Source organism: Ranitomeya variabilis, chromosome 8, assembly GCF_051348905.1.
Source record: "Ranitomeya variabilis isolate aRanVar5 chromosome 8, aRanVar5.hap1, whole genome shotgun sequence".
Lineage (NCBI taxonomy): Eukaryota > Metazoa > Chordata > Amphibia > Anura > Dendrobatidae > Ranitomeya > Ranitomeya variabilis.
In genome coordinates this window covers 112,523,265-112,536,315 of record NC_135239.1, presented here as the reverse complement: position 1 = coordinate 112,536,315, position 13,051 = coordinate 112,523,265, and the positions used below count along the sequence as shown (strand labels likewise).

General features: G+C 42.4%; 1 protein-coding gene across 3 annotated transcripts in view; it reads left to right on the top strand.

The window, feature by feature from the left end:
- The window catches only part of OLFML2B (olfactomedin like 2B), a 626,988-nt gene that overhangs the window by 463,395 nt on the left and 150,542 nt on the right, over positions 1-13,051 (top strand). For 2 of the 3 annotated variants that reach the window (XM_077278505.1, XM_077278503.1), the window contains one exon: positions 10,639-11,151. In XM_077278505.1, the coding sequence (XP_077134620.1) occupies positions 10,639-11,151 (513 nt within the window). The remainder of the gene's footprint in view (positions 1-10,638; positions 11,152-13,051) is intronic. The other variant, XM_077278504.1, reaches the window with a different exon arrangement.

Genomic DNA, 13,051 nt, shown 5'->3' with positions numbered 1-13,051 from the left:
ATGCTGAAAATAGGGCTGTGACTCATACCCTCCTCCAATATGGCCAAGTTGTACAAACCCAGGTTGGGACCAGTCTCCCGCACTGGGTCTGGACAAGTGGCCATATTGGGAAGGTTGGTGGTAGGCTGGCATATGGTACGGTGCTGGCCTTGGTGGGTTTTGAGTGAGAATGGGTTGAGGTGTAGGCACACGTGGAGGAGGTGCTGCAAATCCTGGTTGACCATGCACCTGTTTAGTTCGTGGAAGGCGCATGAGGTTATGTGGTGACAGCTGCCTTGTCTCAATAAATTCTAACAGCTCATAGGGGTCATTTGGGAAGGTGCATAAATCAATCAGGATTTGAATACACCCTCTCACACGTAGCCTCACCTCACGAGGAAGGGGGACGGAGGTACCGGGCCAGGCTGCAAGCAAAGGCTTCCTCACCATCATCCTGGGCTGCCCTGGCCAAATAATTAAGGACCCCAGCGTCCACATTCCTCCTACTCTCTTGCAGCTCTCTCCTTCTGCGGCCTCTGCGTGAAGCCCCAGCAGGCTTTGGGGAGGACCCCAGTGGGACAGTAGGGCTGCTGCTGTGTCGATGATCTTCCTGGCTTACAGGATCTGGTGCTGCTGTGGGTGGTGGTGCTGCATCTTGGCCAGTTGTTGCTGGATCTTAAGATGCTGAAGGAGATGGTCCAGGAAGGAAGGACCTAGAAGAGGCCAAAGATGGGCCTGCCACCTCTTCTTCTACACCAACCGGATCAATGACAACCTCAGAGTCTGACCCGGTCTCCCTCTCAGTGAGGTTGGACCTTGTACTGTTATGAAATTATGAAAATTAATACCCATAATTAAGAGTTTAGACAATTGCTAACATATGTGTATTGTGTTGTGAGGTTTTTACTTACGGTCTTAGATCCATACTGGGATCCAAAAAGGAGAGGCAATCATAGTATATATGTTTTCTTTTTTTGCTTGGAGCTCCTGACCCACTCCTGGCCCACTGCTGTCTTTCCCTCCGATACTGGTCCCTGATGCTGCGCCATCGTCTCATAACATCTTTCACTGCAATGACATAGAATCAAATATTCTATAAGGTCATTGTGCAAATTGCTTACAAAAGTTGTCATTAATTGATCATATTTTAACGTGGATAATAAAATGACTTTTTAAATGAAGTTCGTAAATCAAAAATGTATAAAAAAAAATAATAATTAAAAAAAAAGGATGCACAATAAAATGTAACCCCACAAGGACAGGGTCCACTCCCCTCTGTAACAGTCTGGTGTTCCAAAAAATATTACCGTAAGCTACCTCTTTCCTAGCCCAATTAGAATAGTTGGGATCCCGCTGGTCCCAGATTTCTGATCTTTCTTGGACAAGGATGAGGAGTAGTGTTGAGCATTCCGATACCGCAAGTATCGGGTATCGGCCGATATTTGCTGTATTGGAATTCCGATACCGAGTTCCGATATTTTTGTGATATCGGAAATCGGAATCGGAAGTTCCCAGTGTATGGTTCCCAGGGTCTGGAGGAGAGGAGACTCTCCTTCAGGCCCTGGGATCCATATTCATGTAAAAAATAAAGAATAAAAATAAAAAATATGGATATACTCACCCCTCCGGCGGACCCTGGACCTTAGCGATGTAACCGGCAGCCTCCGTTCCTAAGAATGCAGTGAGTGTAGGACCTGCGATGACGTCGCGGCTTGTGATTGGTCGCGTGAGCGGTCACATGAGTGGTTACGCGACCAATCACAAGCCACGACGTCATCGAAGGTCCTTCACTCTGCATTCTTAGGAACAGAGGCTGCCGGTTACATCGATAAGGTCCAGGGTCCGCCGGAGGGGTGAGTATATCCATATTTTTTATTTTTATTCTTTATTTTTTACATGAATATGGATCCCAGGGCCTGAAGGAGAGTTTCCTCTCCTTCAGACCCTGGGAACCATCCAGAATACCTTCCGATATTTGTGTCCCATTGACTTGTATTGGTATCGGGTATCGGTATCGGCGAGATCCGATATTTTGCCGGTGTAACAGGCCAAAGTAACCCCGTCCCAGATTAACCCCGGGTATAATTTGGCCTAGGCCAGAGTATACCCCGGGGTATAAACTGGCCTAGGCCAAACTATACCCAGGCATAAAATGGCCTAGGCCAAACTATACCCCGGGGTGTAAAATAGCCTAGGCCAAACTATACCCCTCCAGGCCACATTATACCCCCCAGGGTTAAAGTGGCCTAGGCTACATTTAACCCTGGGTATATTTTGGCCTAGGCCAAACTATACCTAAGGATGTAAAACAGCCTAGGCCAAACTATAACAGGCCACACTATACCCTCAGGCCAGACTATAGCCTTTTACTGGTTGCTATGGGATTTTACATGGCCACTTTATCCTAGCAACGCCCTGGATACGGTTGGAAAAGGGGTTTATCTACCTTGGGGGGCACCCTCACAGCACTGCGGGGAAGCCGGGGAACCCTTTTACTGGTTGCTATGGGATTTTACATGACCAATTTATCCTAGCAACGCCTTGTATACGCTTGGAAAAGGGGTTAATCTACCTTGGGGGCACCCTCACAGCACTGCGGGGTGGGTGGGGATCCCTTTTACTGGTTGCTATGGGATTTTACATGGCCACTTTATCCTAGCAACGCCCTGGATACGGTTGGAAAAGGGGTTTATCTACCTTGGGGGCACCCTCACAGCACTGCGGGGAAGCCGGGGAACCCTTTTACTGGTTGCTATGGGATTTTACATGACCAATTTATCCTAGCAACGCCTTGTATACGCTTGGAAAAGGGGTTAATCTACCTTGGAGGACACCCTCACAGCACTGCGGGGTGGGTGGGGATCCCTTTTACTGGTTGCTATGGGATTTTACATGGCCACTTTATCCTAGCAACGCCCTGGATACGGTTGGAAAAGGGGTTTATCTACCTTGGGGGCACCCTCACAGCACTGCGGGGAAGCCGGGGAACCCTTTTACTGGTTGCTATGGGATTTTACATGACCAATTTATCCTAGCAACGCCTTGTATACGCTTGGAAAAGGGGTTAATCTACCTTGGAGGACACCCTCACAGCACTGCGGGGTGGGTGGGGATCCCTTTTACTGGTTGCTATGGGATTTTACATGGCCACTTTATCCTAGCAACGCCCTGGATACGGTTGGAAAAGGGGTTTATCTACCTTGGGGGCACCCTCACAGCACTGCGGGGAAGCCGGGGAACCCTTTTACTGGTTGCTATGGGATTTTACATGGCCACTTTATCCTAGCAACGCCTTGGATACGCTTGGAAAAGGGGCTTATCTACCTTGGGGGCACTGTCGCAGCATTGCATGGAGGCTGGGGAACTCTTTTCCTGGTTGCTAAGCGATTTCAAATGATCAATCTAAGGTACTTACACCATGTAAAACCCTATAGCAAGCAGGGTGCCCCCAAGGTAGATAAACCCCTTTTCCAAGCATATACAAGGCATTGCTAGGATAAAGTGGTCATGTAAAATCCCATAGCAACCAGTAAAAGGGTTCCTCGGTGTAACAGGCCAAAGTAACCCTGTCCCAGATTAACCCCGGGTATAATTTGGTCTATGCCAGAGTATACCCGGGCATAAACTGGCCTAGGCCAAACTATACCCCGGGGTGTAAAATAGCCTAGGCCAAACTATACCCCTCCAGGCCAGATTATGTAACTAATCTGGGGTTAAAGTTGCCTAGCCCAATTTATACCTCTCAGCTCATATTATACCCCAATGAAATCATTTGCATTGAGTGATATACACAAGAATTACTTAATGCTTCAACATTTTATTGAGAAACCAAACTGACAATTCTTAAAGAGTACCTCCCACTATACAAAACTTTTGCCCATGGCAAAAGTAGTTGTAAAGGGGGGTATTTGTAATGCATATGCATTACAAATACCCCCCCATTTTATAGTTACCTTAGGGGGGCTGCCCGATTACCCCCCCTCGCTAACCGCCGCTGCCCGTCTCCTGGTAGACGGGGTCCCCCTCCTGCCGCTAGGTGGCGCTGCCTCTCCATGCGCCGACGTCACAGCCAGGCGCCATAGAGGAGAGCGGCACCTGGCTAGTGCCGTTGGAGCTTGTAGAAGCAGAGCCAGCACCACCTAGCGGTGGGAGGGGGGGCAATAATTTCTCATTAGCTATAAGTCACTTATCATGCAATGCAATTATCTGGGGCAACAAATCGCCCAACAGTCATTCTGTGTATTATGACATTTAGTCTAGCATGTCCTTGCTACCAAATTAACGTTTAAAGCTAAACACTGATAACAACATTGAAATGATCGTGCTTATTTTCAAGATACAGTGCATGTTCAGTTGTTGACTGCAGATTGAAGCTTGCAGGATATGTCAACCAATCCATGGAGTCACCGACGTTTGTGTAGATTATTATGTCGCAACTCAACAGATTCGCCGTGGTCATGATCTCTGCATCAGTTGCCCAGACTCCATCACGAGAGATTCCAGAGATGTTCACATATTCATTCACATTTTGGTTCAAGTAGTCCTGTAGTTTTTTTGTCAAGTCAGTTTTCATATGGTGGATGACTTTATCTCTGAGAAGGGAATGGTTGTCCTCTGTTCCTGTCAAGATGTAGCTGATGGCCCGGAAGAAGCAGTTTCCATCACCTTTGGTTTTATATGTACGCCGTGGTTGTTCAAGGTCTCGTCTGCATCCACAGTATACAACCTTACTAAACGTAAGGCCAAGAGTGGTGCTAAGATACTTCCTTCTTGAACTTGGTAGTAGGTTGAAAGCCTTAGTTTGCTTATTTTTCTGTGTGGCAGAGTCACTGGAATAATCATCATCGGATGGTGGAGAAGCCTCTTTATCCTGGTAAATCTTTAGGTTGCTGGTGTGGTATGTGTTGCTTAATATCTTGCCAGTTTTGTTGTTCTTAAGTTTTACTCGTCCCTTGGTCAAGGATTCCACAACTAAATAAGGTCCAATCCAGCGTGGTTCCATCTTTGAACCTATGCGTTGAATACGGCGCTGATTCTTGATATAAACTATGGTACCAGCAGTGATTTCTTTGTTGCTTTTGTGTCGGCGATCAAAGGCACACTTCTGGTGTTCTTGAGCAGAGTGGATGTTGGTACTGACGTCTGAGTGCAGCTTTTTAAGAATGCTTGACAGTGTATTTAGCACATCAGGGGTGGCATGATCTGAAATGGGCATGGGATCCACCGTATCATCTTTTGAGGGATTAAGGTCCATGGGAAGCTTGGCCTTCCGTCCATACATGACCTCAAATGGAGTAACCTTGGTTGAAGCATGCACAGATGTGTGATAGGCAAACAGAACACCAGGGATGAATTGATCCCAGTTGTTTCCTTGGTCATTGACAAGCTTACTAAGAGCTTCTTTAAGTGTCCGATTATCACGTTCCCGCTGGCCATTTGTTTGTGGGTGGTATGCAGATGAAATACGGTGATCTGTTTGAAAATGTTCCATCAGGTTGTCAATGATCGAGTTTACAAACTCTCGTCCCTGGTCGCTAATCAGAGTCTCCATACAGCCAAGGCGACAGATAACGGAGTACAAAAAATTTGCCACTGACTTGGCACTCTTATCTGGGACAGCTGTTGCTTCAGTCCATTTGGAGAAATGATCAGTGGCAGCAACTATATATTTGTTGCCATTTGATGTTTCCTGAAGAGGGCCAATCATATCAATCCCAACTAAGCTCCATACTTTTCCAGGCACTGATATACTGTTGAGTGGTGGAGCTTCCTTTGTGATTTTGGGATTTATAACAAAACATTTTTGACAGGCTTTCACATACTGGTGAACGTCATTTTTCATTCCCTTCCAGTAAAACCGGTCAGAGATTTTGGCTAAAGTTTTATCTCTGCCAAAATGGCCCCCAGATATTGGGTTGTCATGACAGGCCTTCAGGATATTTGGCAGTCGACTTTTAGTAAGAACCTCCTTTTCCCTATGATAAACAATTCCTCCTTGGGCTCGATATGGCTTTGCTGTTTGTCTAAACTGGGACTTGGCATTTGCACGTTTCTCAGGAGGTAGATCGTAGGTATACTGAGGGTACCTTTGTTCTGTTGCAGTGTAGAATCTCAAAAGCTGGTCATACAATTGATCTTCCATGGTTGTCAAAATTGGAAAAGATTTGGTGTCATAGAGAGCAGAGAGGTGTCATAGAGAACATACAAAACAAGTTATCATTAACTATGCACTGACAGGACAGCGCCATCTACTGTCAGTTCAGATCTGCACACTTTTCAACAAATAAGCAATAGGGTGAGAAAAACAGTGAAGTGATAACATTATGGCCTAGAGAAATACTATAAAAACTATTTTATACCCCCTGGTATAAAGTTTATCCCCCGGGGGTATACTATGGCCTAAGTCAGCTTTTGAATTTTTGTGCTGTTTCCTTCCTCAGTAAAAGGGTTCCCCGGCTTCCCCGCAGTGCTGCGAGGGTGCCCCCATGGTAGATAAACCCATTTTTTAAGCGTATCCAAGGCGTTGCTAGGATAGAATGGCCATGTAAAATCCCATAGCAACCAGTAAAAGGGTTCCCCACCCACCCCGCAGTGCTGTGAGGGTGCCCCCAAGGTAGATTAACCCCTTTTCCAAGCGTATACAAGGCGTTGCTAGGATAAATTGGTCATGTAAAATCCCATAGCAACCAGTAAAAGGGTTCCCCGGCTTCCCCACAGTGCTGCAAGGGTGCCCCCAAGGTAGATAAACCCCTTTTCCAAGCGTATACAAGCCGTTGCTAGGATAAAGTGGTCATGTAAAATCCCATAGCAACCACCTAAGGGGTTAACCACCTATCCTTAAGTGCTGCGAGAGTGCCCCCAAGGTAGATAAACCCCTTTTTCAAGCGTATTCAAGACGTTGCTAGGATAGAGTGATCATGTAAAATCCCATAGCAACCAGTAAAAGGTTTCCCCACCCACCCGCAGTGCTGCAATGGTGCCCCCAAGATAGATAAACCCCTTTTCCAAGCGTATCCAAGGTGTTGCTAGGATAGAGTGATCATGCTATATCCCATAGCAACCAGTAAAGGGGTTCCCCACCCACCCCTCAGTGCTCGTCAGTGCCCCCTAGGTATACAAAGCCCTTTTCCAAGCATATCCAAGGCGCCAAGACAACGAGCTGGCACGAGCAGGGCTGAAGATTTCATGTCACATGTGACTATAGGGAGGGGGTGGGGCTTAGAAAGGGAGATCCCTGGCGTCACCAGAGGTGGAGGAGCTTGAAAAGGAGCAGTGCCCGATGGGAGGGGGAGCTGTGACCTAGAAGAATGAGCAGCTTTCCCTCAGCTTACCCTGGGGGGTATAATCTGGCCTGGAGGGGTATACTTTGGCCTAGGCTATTTTATACCCCGGGGTATAGTTTGGCCTAGGCCAAAGTATACCCGGGGTATAATCTAGCCTAGGCCACTTTAACCCCGGGTATAGTCTGGCCTGGGGGTATAATCTGGCCTGTTACACCGGTATCGGCCGATCCAATCCGATACCGATACTTTCGAATATCGGAAGGTATCGCTCAACACTAATGAGGAGCATATCCACATTAATAATGGATGTCATGCTGCTTGCAACTCCGTGGAGGCATGCGGCAGACTTCCGGGATTTCTGTCTGGCTTTTTCAGCTAATTAGCATGTCTGAGCTTCCTAATTGAGGGCTTGGCACATTTCCTGTCACCTGCCAAACTCTGCCGTATTTTGCACAAGTCACGCTGCTGTTCCGTGTGCAAAATGTTATTTTTACACACCATAGACTTTCATTGGCAATTTATTTGCGCAATACGCTGACAAACGCAGCATGCTGCGATTTTCTATGGCCGTACAAGACCATAAAATACAGATGTGTAAAATACGCCAGATAGGAGCTTGGCCATAGAAAATCATTGTACCGTGTGCAATGCGTATTTTCTGCACCTCTCATACGTCCGTAAAACACGCTAGTGTGACCCCGGCCTTATTCTATAGGTGTCTTAGAGAGAGGGAGATAGGGTTGGTAAGAAAGATTAATTCCTCTCTCTATTTCCTTCCACTCTCTTATTTATTTTAGGGTGACTTTGAGTATGGGAACACTGTGAACTATGATTAAGAACCAGTCGGTTTGAAACGCTTAAGGCCATGAGTTTCCCGGGTTACTTGCCTTTTTTCTAAACTAATCGCTTTGCTGGATTCCTTTCCTTCTTTGATACTGCTTTTTTGCTGCTAACATGAACTTCTTTCTGTGCGCGGCCATTGGATTCTACTGCGGTGAGCTGGATTTTTTGAACAAAGTTTTTTGTTTTGCAATAGTATAAAATTATTAAAAAAATGATGACAATCAGCAGCTCAGGTAAAAATCGAATGTCAAGGTGATTTTATTTCATCAAAGCCATAAAAGACAGAACTGCAACATTTTTAGCTCATCTCTATATTACTGTCCCATCAATATTGTTATTGTAATACTAGAATACTGTAGTATATAGTGCAAGCTATAAACAACTGCAGGTTCAAGTCCCCTAAAGGTAATAAAATATTTGTAAAAAGTAATTAAAAAAAAGTTTTAAAGATATAACAAAAATAAAAGAGTAAAATTTCAAATTACTCCCTTACCGTAAATGAAAATAGAGGAATATTTTTTTTTTAATCTGTGCTGTAAAATCTATCAAAATCTAAAATGAACCACACCATAAGATAAACACTATAAAGGAGAAAAAACAAAACACAAGAATTGCATTTTCAGTTACAACTACAAGTCACCATGCACCATACAGCTACATTAACGAAAAAATAAAGTTGCTGGTCTCAGTAAATACAACACAAACAAATTCTATTGTTTTTAAACTACTGAAATATAAAAAGAAGCTTAACATGTTTAGTAATCATAATCATACTTGCCTGAACAATCAAGATACCTGGTTATTTTTACATCACAGTCTCTCGAAATCAACCCCAAAAGCAATAGTGAAATTGTGGTTTTTTCATCATTACTCCACAGTTGTATTTTTTCCCATTTTTCAGTAATTATATAATAACGTGATTGGCATCATCTAAAACTACACATGTGCCACAAAAAAAAAAACAAGTACGCTCATAGCTATGTTGAAGAAAAAAAATGAAAAAATATATGGCTATTGAAAGAGGGGGACCAAAAATAAATATGCAAACAATGAAAATTGGTCCTGTCGGGAATTGGTAATGACCATTTCCTAAGTATTTTTCGGTAGTGATGGTGTTAATATCTGAGGTCCAACATTGGTTTATTGGCCTACCCCAGTAATAGCTGAGAAACGCTGCCTCTGATTAGTAGGAGGTCTTGATGAATGTGCTTCTCAGACAGTACGGTAACATTCATTCTTTGAACCCCCTTCCCTTTAAGTTACCCATTCAGCAGCTGTACTGTGTATATAGTAACTGACTTATTCCAAAAGGGATAAATTATATCAATCTTCAAGACATATAAATACATTTCCTGTACTATGTATGCAACTATATACAGTATGTAATAGTAATAATTGCTGCATTATATGAGTTATAGTAACATCCTTTCACTCATTTTGCAAACTATTTAACAAATACAACATTGAGAAGGGTCCAAAAATGCTGAGCTTTATCCAGCAGACTTCTAGTCAGTTCAGGGAAAACAATCCAGATCCCTGACAGCTGGATCTACACTTAAGTACAGGATGTGTTGTACAACTGTCAGAGAATGCTTTTAGCCCCAGACATCCTTTATTATATAAAGAAAGTTTATTCTATTTCACAAAACCAATATCCTAGTATGGCTTCTGTTCTAGGACCTTAGCTGGAACAGTATTTTTTACTTGATCCACAATAAACCTCAGGGCTTGTGTAACCACCATGTTGTAAACCGCAGCTCCATCATAGTACACTAGTTAGTACTCTACTGCACAGACTAAGAACTACTGTGTAATAGTAGATCCTAATCCACTTGGCTTCCATTTCTTCAGAAGCAAAGCTGCCTCACATAACAGCTTGGGGAGAACATAGTTTGGGCCATCTGCTTAGCACTTAGCAGTGCTCACTGTCCAGTAATAGGAAAGAATGGAAGCTACTGAATGGGGCACATCTGACAAAATATGGCACTTGCCCTGTAACTAACCTAGCTAATTATGGCTCACTATTGCTTTAAAGCAATATATATATATATATATATATATATATATATATATATATATATATATATATATATATATATATATATATTTATTTTTTTGCTGCAATTTTGGATCACCTGGTCTACAGGGAGCAGTGCCCAGGTCCATAGTTCCACATCTCACTAACTACAAAGGTGCAGAAAGAGCAATGGATAGGCCAAAATGGGTGCTCCAATGCATCCAAACCATATCAATGGTCTAGAACCAGGGCAGGCTTATTCTATGAATCAGTGGTATTTGCAAATTATTATTAATAATTATTAAAATGGTGGTTTTCTTAATACCGTGCAACTTTGGGAGAACAAATATCTTACTTTACCATGATGTAACTTTTTTATATTTTGTTTTAATACGCTGCCCTTTGTTCTTAGTAGACATTGCATTTATAGTTACTTTTAGTTTAGGACTTAGGTTGTTCTTTTTTAAAACAAAATGTAGATAACATTTTTCTTATTTTTTGTATTTGTCTTGCTAGAAGATGATTCATACAGCGGAGATAATGCCATTGACATGTTGATTGAAGATCAGCTTATAAAGCATGAATTCCAGCCTGTCAGTACTACAGAAGATCTCACTCCAGCCAAAGAATCTCTAACCTCAAATTATATCAAAGGACATACAAAACTCTCTGACTTGTCTGTTATGGATATTTCTACCTCGTCTGTTGAAAACTTAGTAGACACTGTAACAACAAAATTGACCAAACAATCCAGTTCTTTGCAACAGATAACTACAGAACAGACTAAAACAGTAGAAAGCACAACAATCGGGGCCGAAACAATTGCACTAACAGTCCAGACTAAACAATCATCAGTAATTATACAGTCTACTCAGCCAACTGTATCCAAATCCATTCATACAAGCACAGCTGCCCCAATGAGTTCAGATGCTCCATTATCAAGCTCTAAACCTTCAAAGCCTACTAACATGTTTAGCCTAAGCACTGATAGTAACAAAGAAGGAGAAGATGATCTTCAGAAAGTCATTGGTAAGTTTGAATCTTTTCATTGATATTATCTTTTGTTTGAAGTTGGTCTAAGGTGCTACAGACTAAACATTTTTATAGTATTTTTTTAAAGTGTTCATACTACAGCCTCGATCTCCCCTCTTCCGGAGCTGGATATAAAAAATGTGTTACAGATGTCTGATAAGAAAAGCAACTTGCAGATTATACTTATTAAAAAAATACAAAGAGATGTATAATGGGAATATGTTATATTGTTATTTTTAAAGCGAAAATAACATTTGTTTTAAGATTTTTTGATAATTTCTTTTACTGTATATAAAATATGAAAAATGAATTCCAACCGTGAGTCACCAGACAAAAATCTATTTGAAACCTTTTATCAAGAAAGAGGGACAGCATAAATAATAAGAGAATAAAAATCTGTCACAGGAAATTTGGTCTGAATGAAGGGATGGTCTTCAGAGAGAGGTAGACTTTATAAAGGACAAAATTTCATATGTGGTGCCAGTCAATCTATAACCTTTAGTGGAGCTGAAGGTCAAGTTCCCAGATCCTTATTATATACAGCAATGTCTGCAGGGACAGGAGCGCTGCAGCACCAAGCTAAAATAATATCAGAGTTCAAGAGAGATGTTGCCTAGTGAGTGCAACACTGTAATACCTTAGGAAGCGGACAGATGGCCGTGTAACATGGAAGATGATCGCAATTCTCTCCTGGCAAGAACATTACAGCTTCATGTATTTCTATAACTAGTAGCCCTGTGGCCAATGTCTGGATACATTAATACAATTATAATTCTATATACTTTAAAGTGCCTTTCTAAGTATAATAAATAAAACACCTTTTAACTTGATATCTATGCAAATCGACTAACAACTATGGCTCGCCATCAACACATGGAGCAGCATTACCTGCTCACATGGGAAAAGCAACTTGACCAGTAATATGAGCAAGACTCAGGCTGACCTCCTCTTTTTTCTCATGATCATCTTTCTGGTAGCCAGGTGGCATCTTCAAATAGTGCTTGGTCATTGTCCTCATCACCATCAACATCATAATCTTCATCACCACTTCCATTGTGTCACCAGCTAGTCATGTACCCAAGAAAAATGCATCCACTTTTATGGAAGCACAACTCCCACATGTCCAACTTCACCACAATTGCTGCCCTACCATGTGGATTATATTACCTTTTCCAACATGATGGTATGCATTCAGCCTCAAAAATACCTTTCTTGAAAAAGCCATCCCTGTTTTGTACTTTTGCATGGCTGAGACCTTGGTCTGCTTTTTGAAATTGACATTGTGCTGCAAAGAGCACTGTTAACAGCAGCAATTATGGCCAAGGACTTTGTATGTCTTTTATTGCTCATTGAGTTAACGTTTTGAACGGCGATGATGCGCTTCTACAAATGTGCCAGGTATTTATTGCTGACATCTACACACTGGACAACGATTATTCACCACCTCCTCTACATACAGTGGAGGGAAATAAGTAATTGATCCCTTGCTGATTTTGTAAGTTTGCCCACTGACAAAGACATAAACAGTCTATCATTTTAACCCCTTTACCCCCAAGGGTGGTTTGCATGTTAATGACCAGGCCAATTTTTACAATTCTGATCACTGTCCCTTTATGAGGTTATAACTCTGGTACGCTTCAACAGATCCCGGTGATTCTGACAGTGTTTTCACACAAAGTACTTAATAAGTAATATTTCCCACATGTCTACTTTACATCAGCACAATTTTGGAACCAAAATTTTTTTTGTTAGGGCGTTATAAGGGTTTAAAGTTGACCAGCGATTTCTCATTTTTACAGCACCATTTTTTTTTAGGGACCACATCACATTTGAAGTCACTTTGAGGGGTCTATATGATAAAAATACCTAAAAGTGACACCATTCTAAAAACTGCACC